Source organism: Macrotis lagotis, chromosome 6, assembly GCF_037893015.1.
Source record: "Macrotis lagotis isolate mMagLag1 chromosome 6, bilby.v1.9.chrom.fasta, whole genome shotgun sequence".
In the NCBI taxonomy this organism is placed as follows: domain Eukaryota; kingdom Metazoa; phylum Chordata; class Mammalia; order Peramelemorphia; family Peramelidae; genus Macrotis; species Macrotis lagotis.
The window spans coordinates 162,242,448-162,261,951 of record NC_133663.1 but is presented as its reverse complement, the minus strand read 5'-3'; the positions used below and the strand labels follow the sequence as shown (position 1 = coordinate 162,261,951).

Below are 19,504 nucleotides of genomic sequence, written 5' to 3'. Positions count from 1 at the left end.
ATGAAAGCATAACATTTTATTCATTATGATTGACTCATATATGTTTAGGGTTATTAAAATTATTTTAATCTCCGGATATTCTGGCAGAAATTGCTTTGAAAAGAAACCATTCATTCACCTATGCACGATTATTTCTTATATTCCTAATAATCCTATTTTTTTGCTCCCAAGAAATATGCTGACCAGAGGCCTCTCCGATCTCATGAAAAGTACAAAAAAAGATAAAATTAAATATTAATATTTATTCACTGAGATGTGTTTATATATATGTGTGTGTATAATATATATAATTTGTTGATTCCAGTCATTTTCATAGACAAAAACAACAGAATTTGCCTACTGTAGCTTCAAATATGGGGAAAGATGTGAGTTGAGGCAGCAGCAAGCTGTTTCTCACCTCAAAGGATGCAATCCCTCACAAATTGGGTTGAGCATGTATAATAAATACATGCCTGTTGTTATTTCTGTTACCCCTTTATTAAATATGCTTGTGTTCCATGGTCTAGATGATGCACTTCACACATGTGCATGAGATAGTATTGCTGATCTTGATTTTAATCACCACAAAAATCACCAGGTGAGGTGGACGGTACGGGCAAGGCGGTCAGTACATCTGCCTTGATGACCGGGGCATTTGTGTGCTACCTCTTTTAGGTTCATACAGTGCAAATCCTGACTCCACTACTGTTTGTACCTCCCCAGTCATGAAACCCACCAATGTCCTCGAGCTAACAGCTATAAACTGATGATCTCCCTAGGAGTCTTGAATGGCCTTTTGGCATAGCCCACTATAGTTCAGAGCTCCAGAATTCAAACCCTTCCCCAATACCAAGAACAGAGTGGGTATTACCAGTGTGTACCACCAAAGCTGGCTTCATTTATTTTTAATCCTTTCTTCTTCATGGACCTCTCTGAGGAATGTGTTTAAACATCTGAAAACTCTATGCAACTTTCTACGTGTAGCCTGTTTTGTCCTCCTCCAGATTCTAGTCCTTCCCTCCTGAAATTATCCTATATTATTTTGTATAGGACATGTTGCCTTCCTAGTAGACTAGAAAGCCCTTGAAGGCAAGGAATGTTTCATCTTAATCTTTGAATCTTCAAGTGCCTGGCCCTTTGTAGACAATTAACAAATTGTCATTGATTAGTTGATTGGTTCAATATATGTAATCTCAAGCTCATCCAAAATGTACCCTTTAAAATTTAAAATAGATATATACACATGTACACACCACACCTACCAGTAACCCATGGAGATCTGCATACAGAAAACTGTCTTTCACACTGGCATTTGTTGAATTGTTGAAGAATGTAAGAGCACAAGGGTTTGGCCACCTCCAAGAGATATTGGATGGATTTGGTCAATTTGTCTCAGCACCGAAAGTAAAAATGACTATAAAATCCTTTTTAAATGCTTCTTTTATTTCATTGGTTGCACATTGGGTGAGTGAACTCAATATTACAACTGAAACATAGAATTGATACAAATTAGACTTCTGTTTACATGGAAAGGTAATGAATGAGGGCTTTCGGTAAGTGTTACTGAAAGATTTAGTAGAAGTGTTGTCAGTGGAGTGATTGAGGTGAATGTTTTGGTGAAGTGCTGTTAAATTACTGAAAACCAATAATGAAATGCTGTTCTCAAAATAAGTGGAGATCCAGTCTCTTAACCACAGCATTTACTGAATTAATATTTTCTCATCTTGGATTCTGGTGATTTTGTTTTTGTAATTAAACAAAGCATTTAAGATTTATTCATCATAATCAGACTCTTCTGAATATAAACAAACTTTTGGCAAATAATATTTATACAGAAAAATAGTTTTAGATCCTCTCAAATCCCAGAATTATTCTATAAAATTACATTATAAATAAATAAAAAGCAAAATCTGTTGTACATATATTTGTACATCTATGTAATTGCCTTTCCTCCTCCTTACTGTAAATGGTATCCTTATGGTCCTTTTGCATAATATAGTCACAAATTCTGGAAAATGGATATCTTATTAAAAATACAGTCTTTTCTATTTCTTGGGAGGTGTATATGTGATGCTTTTTAATGGTTTATCTTAAAGGGCTGAAAATAGTTGTATAATAGTCATTTTAAAAAAATCAAAATTATGAAACAATAACATGAAAGACAATGTTATAACAAGTAGTCTACAAAAATATTTCAGTGATGCTCTTAATTTACCTTTTAGTTATGTGTACTAAGTTTTCAAGGAATCTAAATGAACAAGTATTAAAAAAATGAACAAAAACAACCTTGAATGCTATAGGCAAGTTGTAGCATAACTACATCGTTAGAATTGAGAAAAATTACAAATACTAATAGTATATAATGGTAAAACTATCAAAGTAACAAAAGTTTAGATATAATATTTTCCCACAAATTAAAACAAATGTAACAGTACAAGCACTATGTTAGATTACACTTAGATTGTGATTTTTCTCTCCTTAGGGTGATCAAATCTATGACTTAATATAAATAGATAGGAATTAGACTCTGAGCAACATGAGTTAAAATGGCAAATCTTTTTTTGAGACAAATCATGACACAGTTAGTGTCTCTAGTTTTCAGAATTGGCAGTGATGCCAACATTTAAAATATTTTACATTCAATCTGAAAAGTTTAAGTCAAAATACTGCAATCACTAATATGCTCACAAAATAAAGGGATGTTTTAAACAATTACACATCATATTCATTTATTACAGCTGTTTTGTTTTTGAAACAATAATTTAAAGACTATGTAGGTATTGTATCGGACATGTGCAACATATAAAATGTGAAATATGAAATATTTGGTACAATAGTGCTTAAAATAAACTTCAAAACAAACTTTCTGAACAAAATTTAATTGTATCGCTATAACCTTGAAGATCAACCAAGTATTTAAAAAAGTAAACAACATTAAAATCTGTTTCATCCATATATAGTATATATGTATGTGTATATATAATATGTATGCACTTGTATTAAAGTTTTTTTATATTTTTGAGACATAAAATATGTTTTAAGGTGAAAAGATTAAAAGAACTATTTTTCCATGCTGTAGTCAGTTACAACCCTTTAATTCAACTTTTAAAATGTAAAACAGTAATGGATTTTTTAAAAGTGAAACTATCTACTTTTTTGTTGTTGTTGTTTACATAGTAATTTAGATTAAAGTCACTAGTCAGATTTTAAGTGACTAAACTTCAGATTTACTTAAATTAGAATATTATACAGATCTCCTCACCTACAGCTTCTTTATTTTACTACATACATCTTTAGTTTCAAAGTGTTATTCTGTGACAGGCAACTGGATGGTGAGTTTGAAAGACTAATCACTTAAGATTAGGTTGTTGGCATTGGCCTCCTTTCCTTCAAGCTGGATGAAGTCTGGCAAAATTTAGGCACTTCTGCAAAGTCTCTCTTATAAAACAACATTAAAAATATATTTGTAAAATAATACCTTCAAGACTTTGTTGGTTGGGGGTATGAAGCTCATACCGTGCAAAGTTTTTGTTTCTTTTAATCTATTTCTCTTATTCTAGAATCACATGATTCAACATAGCATCTCCAGGCAAGCCAAACACTATGCTTTGATGCATTCCCAGAACTTGTGCTTGTCCTTGGATTTTTCCATTAGAATTTGAGACCTGTAAGACAGGTCTTAGTTTTACTTCACTTCTTTCTTTGCTGCAGCATCATCTCATTAAGAAGTGAACACTTACCCTTTGATTAAGTGGGCAAAGGAAACAATAATTCGAGTGAGAATTTAACCTGCACTTGGAACAGGTTGGAACCAATGCAAACTGATTATTGCTAAATTTGAAATGTTCTGAGTCTGAAAAGAAGAAATTGGTTGGGCTTTCTGCATCAGCTATAGTTATGGAGATAAGACAATATTCCTAGGACAGAAAACCATGTTCAGAGAACTTTTGAAAGTAAACTTTACCCTTTATGTCTTTAAACATCACAGCTGGCATCAGGTAGTTAACTATTTTAGGTTGGAATATACTAAGCATACCATATGTAATACTCATATATGATATAGCAGCACTAGCTTCTTAGAGTTTGTGATCTGTCCAGAAGAACTACATTTTTATTTAGCATGCAGTTTGTGGCAATTCTATCGAGGAGGAAACAGGATAGTATGTACAGTAACAATGTTTTGTTATTCTCAATGCGGTTTCTTGGCATTCCATTCCATTCCTGCTGATTATTTCAGTATTATCTGTTAAAAGAGGGAAAAAAGAGTCACTGTTAGATATCCTTTTGTGAAAATCAAAAAAACTGAAAATTCATGCATGGGTCTTGTCAAAAAGCAATCACTTTTATGGGATTTTCATCAGCTTCTTATAACTAGGTGTGAATACAATGAATACACAAATCCACTCTTTATTCTGTAGGAAAGTGACAGCATAGCATACTGCTTCTAATAATTTGATCACTATGAAGAATGCCACTTCCAATGTAAATAATTTTTCTCCCTCTATTTTCTCCAAGTTTGTTTTCCTTTTCAGCATTAGGGCATGTGCACACAAGGGATCCCAGAATCACCATTTTAGAGCTGGAAGGGACCTTAGAGGTTATCATATCCAACCCCCTCATTTTGCAGTTGAGACTGACAGATGTTAAGAGACTTGCCCAAGATCACACCACCATAAAGTATCTGAGACAGGATTTCAACTGAAGAATTCCTGACTCTAAGTCTAACATTGAACCACCTAGCAGTCTTATAATGTATAAGGTCACAGGTACATTGCTATCTCATTCTTTTTTTAAATGACCCAGATTTTTTTTTTCTGTATACTTGGCTCATCATACATTCATACCTGTTGACTACTCATGATATGCAGAGGATTTATGTATATATATTCACATGTGTATTCATATATAACATATGTGTGTATATGTGAAAAGTTGTAAAAAGTATTTTTCTACACTATCATTTATTCACTGACTTCTATTATAAAACTGGATATGAATTTTAATAGAAATAATTTTTTACTAAATATATAGTAAAAATCACTTTGTGAATTTTAAAGTCCCATGTTTAAATGGTCCATGATAATTTTTAATAACATGAAATTTATTCTTAAATAGTCCAAGGTTAAACATATTTTGAATTGAAAATTTAATGCAAAACTCTTGATCTCTAAGGTCCCTTATAGATCCTTTTAAAATCCTATGATTCTAGGTCAGTGGGAAAGGAAGATAAATTCTATATGTAGCTTGACCATTTATAGTCATCTGTCATATGTAACTGTCTTTATAAATACTATTTTACAAATCCAAGTTACCAACTATTCTGCCAAAGAGGTTTACTCTGAATTATATTTAAGTCAATTTATTTAAAGTATCTAGATTTTTGTTTAGGAAGTATCATTTATAAATTCTTTATAGTAAGGATCTTCCTGCAGAGTGGAAGATTATTTACCCAGCAAAAGAAACATTACCTTCCAGAAAATTTTATGATTCTAAGAAACATGTAGATTTCCTTTAAATGAGTACAGCCAAATTTTTTAAAAGCATAGATTTAGTGTCCCCCAATAATAGATTACTGTAAATACAAGTGTTCTTTCTTTAACAGAACACGATATCATATGTGGCATTTTGAATTTACAGAATGGAGAAGCAAGACATTAACTCTGCTGATGCTACCTACAGATATACTTAATGGAAAGCCGTATCTTTAGATGTTTGTTTCTCTTTTGACAATTTTAATTAATGTATTGTCATCTTTTTTGATATGATCATTAGCACTTCATATTGGGGAAAATGCTTTCTTTGTTGAGCTGTGAACTATTATATATTTGGAAAGGTTAGGAAACATTTGCATTTTTTTAAACTAGAACACTACCCATATCTTTCACATTGGTAGATTTTTAACTTAATCTTCACATCTGGGTGTACAGTTATTACATGTTAAATGCTTAGTTTCTTCATTTAGTTGCAATGTTTCTTAAACAATTTATACTCCAATATATCTTTTAAATTTTATTTTAAATTACCGAGCCTCTTTATAATGCCTATGAGATAAATATCTTGCCATATGTTGTGATTTTTGAAAACATGTTTTCCTTTTAGAATAATATATTTATAGTTAGGCCTATTGGATGAAAAGAAAAGTCCAAATAGGATAAAATGTAAAAATGTGGACCATAATAATAAAATTCCCAATACACCTGGAGAGAAAGCATTCTGCAGAAAGCATAGCAATGGGCAGATCATAACAAAGAAAGATATTTTCAGCATGTGCCCTAAAAAGAAATCCATAACAAAGTGTGCAGTTACTCAAAGGACCTAAAACAACTTTTTGGTTGGGAGTTTAACAAAGAAATATGCAAGACCACCCACTTTAATTAGACTGTAAACCAGCATGGCACAAAAGTACAAAGCATTTACCAGACTCATCCAAACCCTTCTTGTTCCATGCTCCAGGCTACACTATCTGAATTATGTGAATAGTGAAATAAATTGAGACAATTTCCTGGACTATTGAACTCCTAACGGTTACTCATCTCCCCAGTAAATCCAAAGTAACTGTCTCCATACATAGAAGCATTTGTTAATTGTATATTGTTAATTGTATATGTATAAATTGCATACTTATTTCCTAGAACTGAGCAAAAGCTCAAGAGACAGGGTGGTCCATTTTAAATGGGCACCACTTGTCTAACTTGAGAAGAACTTCTATATCTGGGTGTTAATAATTATTCCTCCTGATAATCCCCTCCCCTCAATTTCCCCATTCTGGTCTGATGAGGCATTGCCAATCTTCCTCTGTCCTCTGTTTAATTCTGTGCTTTGCATTTAGTAGCAGGGCTTTGACTGACATTAAAACAGTCTGGACAACTGACTGCTTGAAACAAAACTCCATACACGTGTGAAAAAAGCTTAACTTTTGTTTGATGGTTTGAAATCTAAGCCCTCAGGGAACATTTTGCAAAAGGACCCATTTTCAGTTTACTATGTTTATTGAAGGTGGTGTCCTTTTTTGTGATCACTAAGAAATTCAAAGATACAACATTTACACTTATAAGTCTATCATGTTCAAAATAAGTCATAGAACTTGCAACAGTCTTCCTTGGTCTATTTGTTTACACAGTTCAGATTTTTGTAAGCATGATGATGTTTCTATTTTCCTCTTGGAGGGTTTGTCTTCATACTACAGAGAAGTTTTCCTTCCTTGTTCTGAGTATATAGTATATATCTTCCCAAGACATAGGATATTCTGAGAGCAACTCCCAGGACAGTTTTAAAAATTATTTAACATGGTACTTATCCATACCCTGTGGTTTGGGGTATAATGACAAATACGATATTAAATTAGAAATTCAGAGTAATTCTCTATGCCTTTGGAAATTTTCAGCTTCATTGTGAAGATGAGATGCCATCAGCTGAAGTTATATACACGACAAATGCTTGTGGACAAAATACTAGAGATTTTAGTGGAATTTGAGAGGTTGTCTGAAAAATTTAAGTGATCTGGTTCATGATAATCTAACAGCTAATTTCTGGAGGCCTTCCTCTTCCAAAAACAAATTAGTGGAGAAATCTTGAATGTGTCTCATAAATGGTTTTATCTTTCAGAAGGTGAGGAAATGAAAGAGGAAATTTCAAAAGAAATTTTGACCAATAATGAGGAGCTAGGGGTTGAAGTGAAAATGATGGGCATGTTGGGAGGTTGTTATCCTTCTCTCTGAGAATTAGTAATAAATAAGAAAGGCAAAGGTAGTATTTATAAGTGTTCAAAGTTAGCAAATAAATAGGATCTCATGGCCTGTGCCTCTAAAAGAGGAGATTCAAGAGAATGAGAGACTATCAGGAATGAAATTCTTATGACATTGTGATTGATTTATAACTTTTCATAGATTTAGAGTTGGAAAGGATGATAGGAATCATTATTTTCAATGCTCTCATTTTTATAGATGATTCAACAAAGAAGAAAAAAGACAGTGTATTGGTCAATTCACATTTTTGAAGGACAGATACAGAATGATCAAACTAAGAACAAGAAGAATGCAAAAGAATCTCCTAAGAACAGTATGGGGGAATTAATGTTCACCATAAACTGAGGTTTATGACAAACACTAATGACAAGATAGAGTGTGATAGTATTACCAATACTTTTGGTTTGGGGGCCAGGGTTGAAAGAAGGAGAAAATTGAGGAATTGAGGAGATCGTTGATTATAGATGGAACAATAACATGATGAAGAGAAGACAAAAATTCTTTTTTAAAAAAATTTATTTGTTTAAGGCAATAGGGTTGAGTAACTTTGCCCAAGGTCACACAGCTAGGCAATTATTAAGTGTTTGAGCTCAGACTTGAACTTGGGTCCTGCTGACTCCAGGGCTGGTGCTCTATCCACTGCACTACCTAGCTGCCCCAAAGACAAAAATTCTTAACTCCAAATTTGTTTCTCTTTCTTTATCAAAGAACTTACTTCAGACTGGGAAAGAGAAGAAAAGTGGCCAAATTCATAACTGAAAACCAAAATAAGTAAGAGAGCACCTAGCAGCATTTGATGAATTCACACTACCTGGCATAAACTAGATCTGAGTATTGAATAAATATTCTGGTGTGATTGCTGGACTGTCAATAATGTTTGATGAAAATATGAGTAATATGAAAGGACTGCAGATAGGCATATATTGTTTTAATTTAAAAAATGCAAATAGGTAATTTTCAGACTTTAGGCCAATGAGGTAAAATTTCAGAAAATATTGTGTTTGTATGTGTGTATATGTGTGTATGTGTGTGTATATGTGTGTATGCAAATACAGTTTTATTAGGGGAAGCCTTGTATATAGTACAAGGATTTCAGAATAGCCTTCATGATATCTTTGTGACAAGAAATATAGTATCATTAGGTGGGTTTTAAACCATTTGTTTGACTAGACCCAAACAATGTTGATGAGTGAGGCAGCCTAAGGTTCTGTCCTTAGCTCAATTTGATCTATCATTTTTAAAAATGTCTTAAATTAAAGTACAAAAGAAATCATATTTACAAATGACATAAAAGTTATATAGTTAGCTAATATGTTATATGACAGAATCAAGATCTAAGAGGATCCTGACCAGTTGGAATGGTAGTTAGAAGATAACAAAATGAGAGAGTTGAATATAAAATATTGAACTTTGGTGAAAATAACAAAAACATTTAGCTTAAGAAATACAGAATGATCTTGAGTGACATGAACTTTAAGCAATTAATATGGAAAAGACCTGGAAATTCTAGTGGAATGAGAGCTTTGTAAGAATCAGTCATGTGACACAGTGGTCAAAAGTAATGTTACTATTTTAAAAAAAATTAGTTCAGACAAGGGGAGGTGATAGTACCACTGAATCCTGATCTTCTCAGACCACCTATAGGATATTAAATGTGCAACTTTGGATGTCTCACTCAGAAGGGGCACTGAAGAGGTTAGAATGAATCCAGAGAAGAGGCAACCAGGTTGGTGAGAGAACTGAAAACAATTACTAAAATGTTGCTAAAGATATTTGACCCAAAAGTGGCACAGAGGATAGAGCACTGACTCTGGAGTCAGGAGGACCTGAATTCAAATCCAGCCTCAGACACTTAATTATCTAGCTGTGTGAACTTGAGCAAGTCACTTATCCCCACTGCCCTTCAAAAAAAGAAACAAAAAAATATATTTAGTCCTGAAGCAATGGCTTAATGCAGAGGGGGGAGGAAATGATGCCAATCTTCAATGATAACAATCCTTAAGTATTAGAAAAATAGCATATGGAAGAGGGAGTAGATTTGCTCTACTTGGCCAAGGAAGGCAAAAAGTAGAACCTGGAAAAGGCAGAAGTTAGAGGTAAGTTAGAGAAAAGGTAGAGAGATTCTGGAACAGTGAAAGGAACATATTTCTGACAATGAGAACTTTCTGAAAATGGGCTACCTCATGGGCTCTGAGTTTGTCACTTGAGAAAAACATTTAAATAGAGGCTGAATGAATATCTTCTCAGCCTTATTACAATAGCAACTTAAGCTACAGATTAGAGATTATATTAAGTAATTTATAAGGTCCCTCTAACTCTAAAGACCTGTGATGATAATCTTTATAGTTTTAGGAAATGCCAGTCATTCTACTCATAAAGACATCTTTTTTTCATAGAGATATCTTAATAATTCTGGTAAAGAATCTTGCCAAGGAGTAGGTGGATAATATCAGTTTCTTAATGCATTTGACCTTGATTGATAAGAAAAATGATAGATGCCAACTTATAAATATACCATAGAGTAACAGTTAAACTTTTAAATTTATATGCAAAGGTAGCCATTAAGTAATACTTATTAAATTATTATGGTATCAAAGCATTGAACATAATATCCTCAGAATTAAGATTGTAATTTACAGAGTAGTCATCCTTTTGAAAAGTTGATTTGAATTTGAAAAATTGAATTGAATCATACTTTAAATGCTCAGTAAAATATTCTTTGAAAATGAATAATAACCATCTAAATTGTCTAAATTGAAAATTTGGGTTGCTATATATTGTATGTACTTAAACTTGGGGCACAATCATGCTCAAAGTTCTGAATTTGGAATTAGAATTATTAAAGTTGGAATCCTGGCCTGGACCCTTGCTAGATCTGTAACCCAGAGCATGTATCTCCTCTCTAAGCCTCAGTTTTCTTATGTGCAAAATGAAGATAATAATGTTTCTACAACTGACTTCACATGGCTGTATGTAAAGCATTTTGTAAACCTCAGAGTGCCACAAAAATGTGAGTTGTTATTTTGTTTTCCTAAAACTGGGTAAAAATATCACAACCACTTTCTTATTGTTTGGAAAACCTTGTGTGTTTTTTAATGTAGAATGTATTTTTATTTGCTCTTTCACAGAATCTGAGTTGGAAAAGACTTGCATAGAACATCTAGCTCAACCTATACCTGATCAAGAATCTCATCTATCAAATTACTATTTAGAGCCTCCATTTGGAAACCTCTACTCAAGGAGAACTGAATATTTCCTAGGAAAATCCTTTCCATTTTTAGATTGCTTATATGTTAGGAAGCTTTTCCTCAGACCAAGCTAAAAATTCTGTGATTTCTACCTATGGCTCTGTAACCAAGCAGAACAAGTCTAATTATTCCATGTAATAAAATCATCAAATTCTTGAAAATGTTAAAATTCCCTCACATTCCCACCCAGATTGGCTTTTCCCCTAGATTAAACATGTTGGAGGAGGAAATGGCAAACCATTCCAGAATCTTTGCCAAGAAGACCCCACCCCCAAAGGGGATCATGAAGAGACATGGCTGAAAATTGACCAAACAATAACAAAGCACACATGAGCTATTTCAGTGTTATATGGTGTCTAGCTTCCTCACCTTGCAGCTCTCCTCTCTGGATATACAATAACTTGTCAGACAACTATTCCTAAAATATGGTACTTGCCAGTGTTGAAGAGTTTTCTAGATGAAGGATGATCAATGATAGAATATGATTGGACTATCATCTCCCTTTTTTGGGGATACTAAAACTTACTAGGGCAGGTTAGAACAGCATTTTGTGGTGGAAGAGTGCTGAAACAAGAGTTGGAGGATCTGGTTTTGAACGGCATAACATACTTTCACACTTATATGACTCTAGGCAAATTACTTTTCTGACTTCAGTTTCCTCATCTGAATAACATCAGGTCCTTCCTCAAAGGATATTTTTTAGGATCTCTGAACCTCATTTTCCTCATCTCGGTCTCAATTTACTCATCTATGGAATTAAGAGTTTTGATTCAATGATCTCAAGGCCCCTCTAACTCTAAAATTTTATGAAATTAGATTAGCTACCGAGTATTGGATTTAGTCATTGTTGCCAAAGAGCAAGGTTAAAGTGAAAAGACAGGTTTTTTTGTTTTTGATGGAATCCAAAAATTTTTTCTCTTAGAAAGTTATCTTTGGCCTATATTCTTAGAGAAATCTTCTTTAGCCAATTAGCTTGTTAAATTTTAAGAACAAATAGAAATTCATACGTTACCTTATACTAGCCTTTTAGAAGTGTTTATTTGGTATTCTGTTCCTTTTTTCTTTTTGAAGTTCTATATAATTTCCTTGTGCTTTTATTATGTGACTCTTTAAAGCATTGATAATTATACATATACATATATATATGTTAAATATATTAAACATATGGATTTAATTCTTACTTCTCTGCTCCTACTTTGTGATATTGTGGCTATGAGACTAAAGTATCAGAGCACACCTGGAATTCATTAGCACAGGCCAGAGATACATACATTTCTCAGAAAAAAAGTATTTCTCTGGGTCTGGAATCTACTTTACAAAACAGCATCTTTTTTTTTTTCAAAGAATAAATCTACCAAATCCTAACTATATATATATATATATATATATATGTGTGTGTGTGTGTGTGTGTGTGTGTGTATGTTCATATATATACACACATATATATTTAAATACATATTTTAATTTTTAAAATAAAAATTAAAATCTATATTTTAATTTTTAAAATAAAAATTTTTAAATATTATTTTATTGTTTTTTCTTAAATGTGATTAGTTAAATCTAGAAAAAAAAAACCAACTTGAATGTCTCCTCAGTGATTTATCCTATGCTATAGCATTAGCTAAAGATTTAGCAGGGTTTTAAAATCTCTTACCTCGACAATCAAGATTTTTTTCATGGCCCCTCTTCAAATAAGTAGCAGTTTAAAACTTTGTACTTTCAAGTTCAGAGTACCTCTTATTACAGATTTATCTATCCACATTGAATTTTTTTTAAAAGTGCCCCTTAGCAGCTCTTAAAAATCTTTCAAGGTTATTTTCATGATGACATCTTTATAGTATAACATTATTAGCCCCATTTTGCAGATCTTGAAATTATGACACGAGGAAGTTTTATTTTATGGACATTTTATGTCTGCTTATGTATACTTTGCCCAATGTATCCAGTGCTCTCAAAGCCAAAAAGGAGTATTTAATTTTTATTTACTATGCATTGCTTTGTCTTCTCTACTACAAAATGGTTTATTATGCCCATCTGAAATGGGCTATTGTAGAGGTCAAAGTATGTTTGATTAGTGGTGACAATAGTTCTATGATATTCATTGCACCTCTTATCATTCTAGAGTACTGGTGGAGACAGGCAAAAGGAAAGCTTTTCGAAACCAGTCCAGAGTATGGGAGCAAAATGCAAAGCAACAGTCAGAAGCCAAAGGCAATAGTACTGGCTGGAAGAAAATGGTGGCCACTCGAAGTAGCTGCGTGGGGTATAGTGGCTGTGCCATTACCAGGGATTGGTGTGCCAGCCCTTCTCCAGTACTTGCACCAGGGTTAACCAACCTCTCCCACAATGGACCTTGTTGATACTTTCTGTGGGTTGCCTCTGGAAGCTACCTTTTTCAAGACAATTAACAGCCAGTTAAATTCACAGCTATTCTGCCCCTTTTTTTCCTGAGAAATTCAGGCAAATTCTATGTTATGAAGGAAATAAAATCCAAAGAGGAAGATTTATTCATTATTACATCCCAGACAGATTATTTTCTCAAATAATCTTTCTTTTCATTGATTGAAACCAAAGGATGAAAATAAGACTCCAAGTATTAAAATCTGGATTTATTATATCTAGAAAATTGTTGGGTCAACCAAAATCCTGAACTGAAAGCATTACTCTGAGTTCCCTTTTCTACAGTAAAGAGAACAAGAGTGAAAGTAGATGCTGCACAAGATTTGAGAACATTAAAAATAAAACCATATCTGTTATCGGATCATGAATTATTGACAACCTATTGTAACATTTGATAATGATAAGTTTGCAAAGCACTTTATATATATTATCTCATTTAGTACTCGTAACAATCATTTGAGGTAAGTGTTATTACTTCCATTAAAGATAGAGATAATAAATAGAATTTGACAAGCAAAAGGCCTACAATGACAAATAAGACCAAGAATTACTAAAATGTCCACTAGTCACTTATTGAAATGAGTAGTTTATTCTCTCTCTATTAAGCATGCCTGCTTAAGTCTCAAATTGCTTAGACTGAAAAATAAAACACTCAAAGTAAAGCTACATAGCAAGGAAGCAGTGGTTTTGAATGAGATATTGAAGGAATTGCTTAACCATTAATCTCTTAAATCCTCACTTATGTATGAATTATTCAATTCATCAATATGACATTAACCTTATTATGCCACAGGCAAAATACTCAGGAAAGTTCAGTGGCCACATTATGAGCAGAAAGTCAAATAATTTTGAAAGTCAATCAGGTATGAACCCAAAGGCATGTCTACTATTAACTTATTTCAAAATGGCAGCATTTTACATGTTACTTTAAACCAGAGTGGTGTCAGAAGCCAGGCACTTGGGCATTCTTTCTATACCATAGCTTAGCATCTATATAGGCATGCCTACCTTATAGCAGGCATTTACTAAATGAAGCGTGTTATTTTGATTAAACAGCTGTCTGAGTACTTTCATTATCTGGTATATTAAAATTAAGGGTTACTCAACACCAAACTTTTGAGGTAGAAGTTGGAAAGGATAGGAATAGGGGAAATTGGAAAATGTTGCATTGTTATATTAATTATGCTCTTCAAATGTGGGCAGGGAAGAACTGTGAAGGATTTTAGTATATGGTTTAACCAAGAGATGCCCTCAATCTTTAAAAAAATTATGAAAGCAAGTATTGTCCTTTGTATATAAAGAATGACTATTGATTTGCCAACAGTAAGATTTAGAAGTGCAATGCACCTTAGAGATCAACTAAAGCAATACCATCTATTTATTTATTTTTCTTTGTTTATTTATTTATTTGTTTATTTTTGGACCAGGGAGATGGTGTAGAGGAGGCAAGCAGGGTTATATGAATTTCCCAAGATTACATTGCTAGTAAAATATCATACTCAGTCACCTAGCTGCCCCACTCCCTTTATTCGATAGATACAGAAATTGAGGAACAGAGAATTTGTGAAATACTCAAGTTCCCCAAGTAGCATAGAATCATAATTGGAAGGGGATCCTGGGGTCATTTTAATTCTGTCATTTTTGTCACCCTCACAAAATTCTAGCAAATAGTCTTTTAGCCAGTGTGTGCTTTACCCACTTTTGGATAGATCAAATTATTAAGGAAGTTTCTCCTTGCATTCAGCCAAAAGGGGAAGCATTACTTCTGGAGATATGTGATTCAAATCCACATCCTCTTGATACCAAATTCACTAGTCTTTCTATACCACTTCCCTATTTGGAACAGGGATATACTTAAAGATAATTTTTTAAAAATGTGATACATGGTGTGAATTGATTCATCCATCTTCTCTCATCCAGTTCCCACAGTGTTCCCAAAGGTCAATGACATACATATGTAACTAGGCTATCAAGAACTATGGATACAGTCTGCAGGAGAGTTTTTCTCGTTGTTAATAAAGTTTATGACTTTTGTGGGGATTAAATCTGTCCACTTGATTTCTCTATACCTATCACCTTCTAAGAAGCTAGCCTTTTCACTAGACTGCATTATATCTACATTTAACAAATGAAGTGGATTTTTGAAGTAATTCTGAAGTTGGATCCAGACTAATCAGAATTTAAGGATTTCCTCTGCTATAAAGTACCATTATAAAAACAAGAGATCACTTTAGATTAAGTGACTTTTTCAGGAACTATATACTGTTCCTTAAACAATGAAATTCAAGATGACTGTTCCAGAAATACCCACATTTTTCTAAGTAATGATGCTTATCTCAAAGAACCAGAAAAATCATATGACTTCTTTTACAAAGTAATTGTCCTTAAAACCCTTAAGTTCAACAAAAACTCTTTTGAAGAATTCTGTTTCATTTGATCACTAAGGAAAATTCAGAGAAAAGGGCAACAGTTCTGTGAATCCTAATCACAAAAGAGAACTGAGAAATGGATGGAGGAATCTTCTGATGGACAGCTTTCTAACACTACATTATAGTGAGGCAGATAAACCATACCTTATTAAATAATTGTAGATAGAACCAGGACTAAAACAAAGCCACCAGGGCTGTGTTAGCATCTCAGGGTACAAAAGGGGGCCTTCTTGCCCCTCATTCCCTTTCAACATCAGCTATGTGTTCCCTCACTGATACACAAGACTGTCATAGCTATCTCTGTTCTCTGTAACTCTTATGATTTCTCTTCTTTCATCAGGGTGAACAAAGCCTACCTTCCCTTCTTCCTCTCATCCAGCTAATAAGCCCTTGGAACTGAATCACAAGGGACCCCAATGATCAGTGGATAGTAGATCTGAAGCAATGGTACCTTGACACTACCTTCTGCTATCTAAACTCCACAGTGAGCTAAGTCTTCCTCTCCCCTAGGCATTTATTTTCCTTTGCCTTTTATTTCTACTGGATCCTCTTTGAACCTTCTTCTGTTTTGATTTAGTGAAAAGATCATCAAACTCAGGGACTTAAGACCTAAATATCTCTATTAACTTCTGCCTTTATGACTTTCCTCATCTCACCTATCTGTGACTCAGTTTCCTTATCTCTACAGATCAAAGCAGGATCTCATCTCAGAATCTGGTGCTTACTAATCTTTCTGTTAAAATCACCACAACTCTTGACATCCTCATTAAGGCTGAGTATTACTCCTCTTACAACCCTATGTAACAGAGAATGAGGATAAGGAATTGACCTACTCTATTTATGCCAACTCTATGGCCCCTTGCCACATGAAGACCATCACTAACCTCTTTGTTAAAGTTCACTTTTGTTCAGATCCTTGTTGCTGCCATCTATGGTCATTCTTCATCTCTCCCCCATAAGTTTAGTACCTTATTCTTTACCCTGTTTCTTGACCCTTTCAATCCCCTTGAACTTTTAGTTCATCAACCTCCTCATCTTTCATGACTTCAGGTTCCAATTTACCTTAACTGTGTAGGTGTGATCATACCTAAAACAGCATCTGCCTTCAACCCCAGCTCAACTTAATTTGTTCCAGATGCCAGAATTTCGGTTATGATTCTGATTCTAGGTCGTATCGGAGATGTGAGAACCTCAGATAGTTCAAAATATCATTGATATCAAAACTCAAATTAAGTACTCCTAGACAGAGCTGCTTTATTAATGGAGTCCTCTAGGGTAGGAAGGTTCTTTTCCTCCCTGCATTCCTGTGATTGATTCCCTGGCCCCCACCTCCTTACCCTATAACTGAACAAACAGCAAGAAATGAGTTTATGTAGGAAGGAAAAAAAAAGCCATGGTAATGACTTGAAAAGAAGAGAATAAACAAGGTGTCTGGGAAGTTGTGCAGAGCAGTTGAAATTGAAAGAATTCAGTGAAAATTGAGAATAGGAAATCCTCCCCCTCCCCTTCTCTGTCCTACATATATAACAGGAAGTGTGCCAAAGACAGGATTAGATGCAAGAGGAGTGAAGGCCAGCTGGTAAGGAAGAGGGGTGACCCAGGGTCAGGTGAAGAAAATTTCCTTCCTTTCTAGATTCCTTGGGAACCCAAGGTTGCACAACCCTCGTCTCTAGCACCAAGAGAAAGATAGAAATCCTATTTCTTCCTTGCCTCCTTAAATTTATTTCTGATTAAAAAAGCCAACAATGATACTAAATTACATGGTTTCCTTTTAAAAACAAGAGTGGGAGTAAGGAAGACCTGCCTCTTCCCCACCCACCCACCAAACTCCCTTATTTTCTGTCTTTTTTTTTTTTGCGTTCCTCATTAATAGTCTGTATTAGTATTCCTTTCTGTTTCCCAGTTCCCAACCCCACCTCAGTTGTTTTACTATCCCCAGTGCTTTACCAGTTTTTCATTCTTTCCCCTTTTGTCTTCACCTGCAGTCTACACCAGGCACCCCTGTCTCAATCTTTGGTTTTGGGCTGCAGGGCAAATTCTCTGCAGGTTTTTTGGTTGGGGCAAGCTCTGAATTTGCTTCAGAAAGATAGTCCAGATTTTGGGCTCAATGACAATTTTATACTTGAAATTGTATGATTACTGAAAGCCAAAAGTAAGTTTTATTGCCTGGAGATAACACAAGATGCCAGAAGTGAGGTAATTAATTAACGCACTGCTAATTATATGTGTTAATATATGAACACTTTGGAGCAACTTTGCCTAGCCTATTATACAGCCATTTATAAACTGGCATTACATGGAAAGGTCAAAGATAATTAAAGGGAGATTTAAAGACATTTTGAGAAGTAGCATTGCCAGTTATTTATAGTTGAAAAAAAAAGAATATAGTGATGAGAAGGGCAGTTTGTGCTTTATACCAAGTTTGACTGGGTTTTTTTAGAAGTATTTTTATTTTTACAGAAGGGGTTTCCAAGACTACCAGCTAAACTGTGGTCCTTGGAGAAAACTATAGCTGGTTCCACTTTGGAGAGGAGCAGTCTGCTGTTCAGTAAAATATCTGTAATATTTAGCAGATTTCTAAAGAGGTGTTTAGTCAGAATAATTGTTGTGCTGAAGAATAACAAATCTCTCACTGCAGATTAACATAAGGGCCTGGCTGGCTTCTATAACTACTAGAATGTTTGCAAAGTAAAACGCAAAGCCTTCTGATGTCAGTGATGAATAATTTTGATGAAAAGATTCTTTTTTTCCTTGACATTTTCCATTCTGGTATATTTGACCAAAATTCTTTCAGCCAGATTTCAGGCTGAGTGTGAAAAGTTACAATTTCACAAATCATTAACAGCTGAACTTTAAAATGAATATATATATATATATATGTATATATATATATATATATATATATATATGAAAATAAATAGTCATCTCTAAGGACTGATATGCTGGGTCTTTAATGGAATTGTAGGCCATCTAGATATAAATCCATTTGGATAGAAATTCTGTATCTGAGAATAATCTTGCGCCTCTCAAGGCTTCTTGTCAAATCCATAAAAACTGAGGCTCTTAGGATAGCACAAAAAAACCCAAATGTGTTCGGTTCTGAATTTTCAGGAAGCATTTGGTCAAGAATATTTTCAGATCTATCCCAGTCTAATGAAAAAATCTTAACTTTTTTCCAGATAAAGATACCCATACACAAATGAAATAACTAGAAATTTATATATGTCATAGCTTATTTTTATAGTGTAGCTATAATTTTAATGTGCTAAATTAGGGTAAGAAAATAAGGTTGGAATTGCCTTTTAAAAATTTTAAATATTATGATTTGGCAGAAAAATGTTACTTAAGCTATGGAGGTCATCAGCTATAACATATTTAATTTATAAAATAAGTACTTGTACTTTGAAATTATTTCAAAAATCTACATTGAAAGCATATTTGTTCTGTGAAGGATAACCAATATCTTGAACTCTGAATAAGCTGCTCCCAATCTGAAGCAGCTTCATTCAAGGAGGTCCCAAGACTAAGAAGGGAAATAACGAATGCCTTTACCACTGCCAGGGAATAAGCAATGGAAAGTGGTTTATGCTGAAATTGGAAGGACATTTCAAAGAGGAGACTGAAGTTATGTTCCAAGAGGAGTCACAGAAACTGGAACCTACCTGAAGTTAATAGAAGCTCCTGAATCCTACTTAAAATTGTG

The 19,504-nt window shown here is 33.8% G+C and overlaps 1 protein-coding gene across 6 annotated transcripts in view; it reads right to left on the bottom strand.

Annotated features, from left to right (window-relative positions):
- Positions 1–1,401: 1,401 nt before the first annotated feature.
- MBNL2 (muscleblind like splicing regulator 2) overlaps positions 1,402–19,504 on the bottom strand; it is a 186,560-nt gene continuing 168,457 nt past the window's right edge. For 4 of the 6 annotated variants that reach the window (XM_074191919.1, XM_074191918.1, XM_074191922.1 and 1 more), the window contains one exon: positions 1,402–4,222. In XM_074191919.1, the coding sequence (XP_074048020.1) occupies positions 4,095–4,222 (128 nt within the window). In that variant the 3' untranslated portion in view covers positions 1,402–4,094. The remainder of the gene's footprint in view (positions 4,223–19,504) is intronic. The other 2 variants (XM_074191921.1, XM_074191923.1) reach the window with 1 other exon arrangement.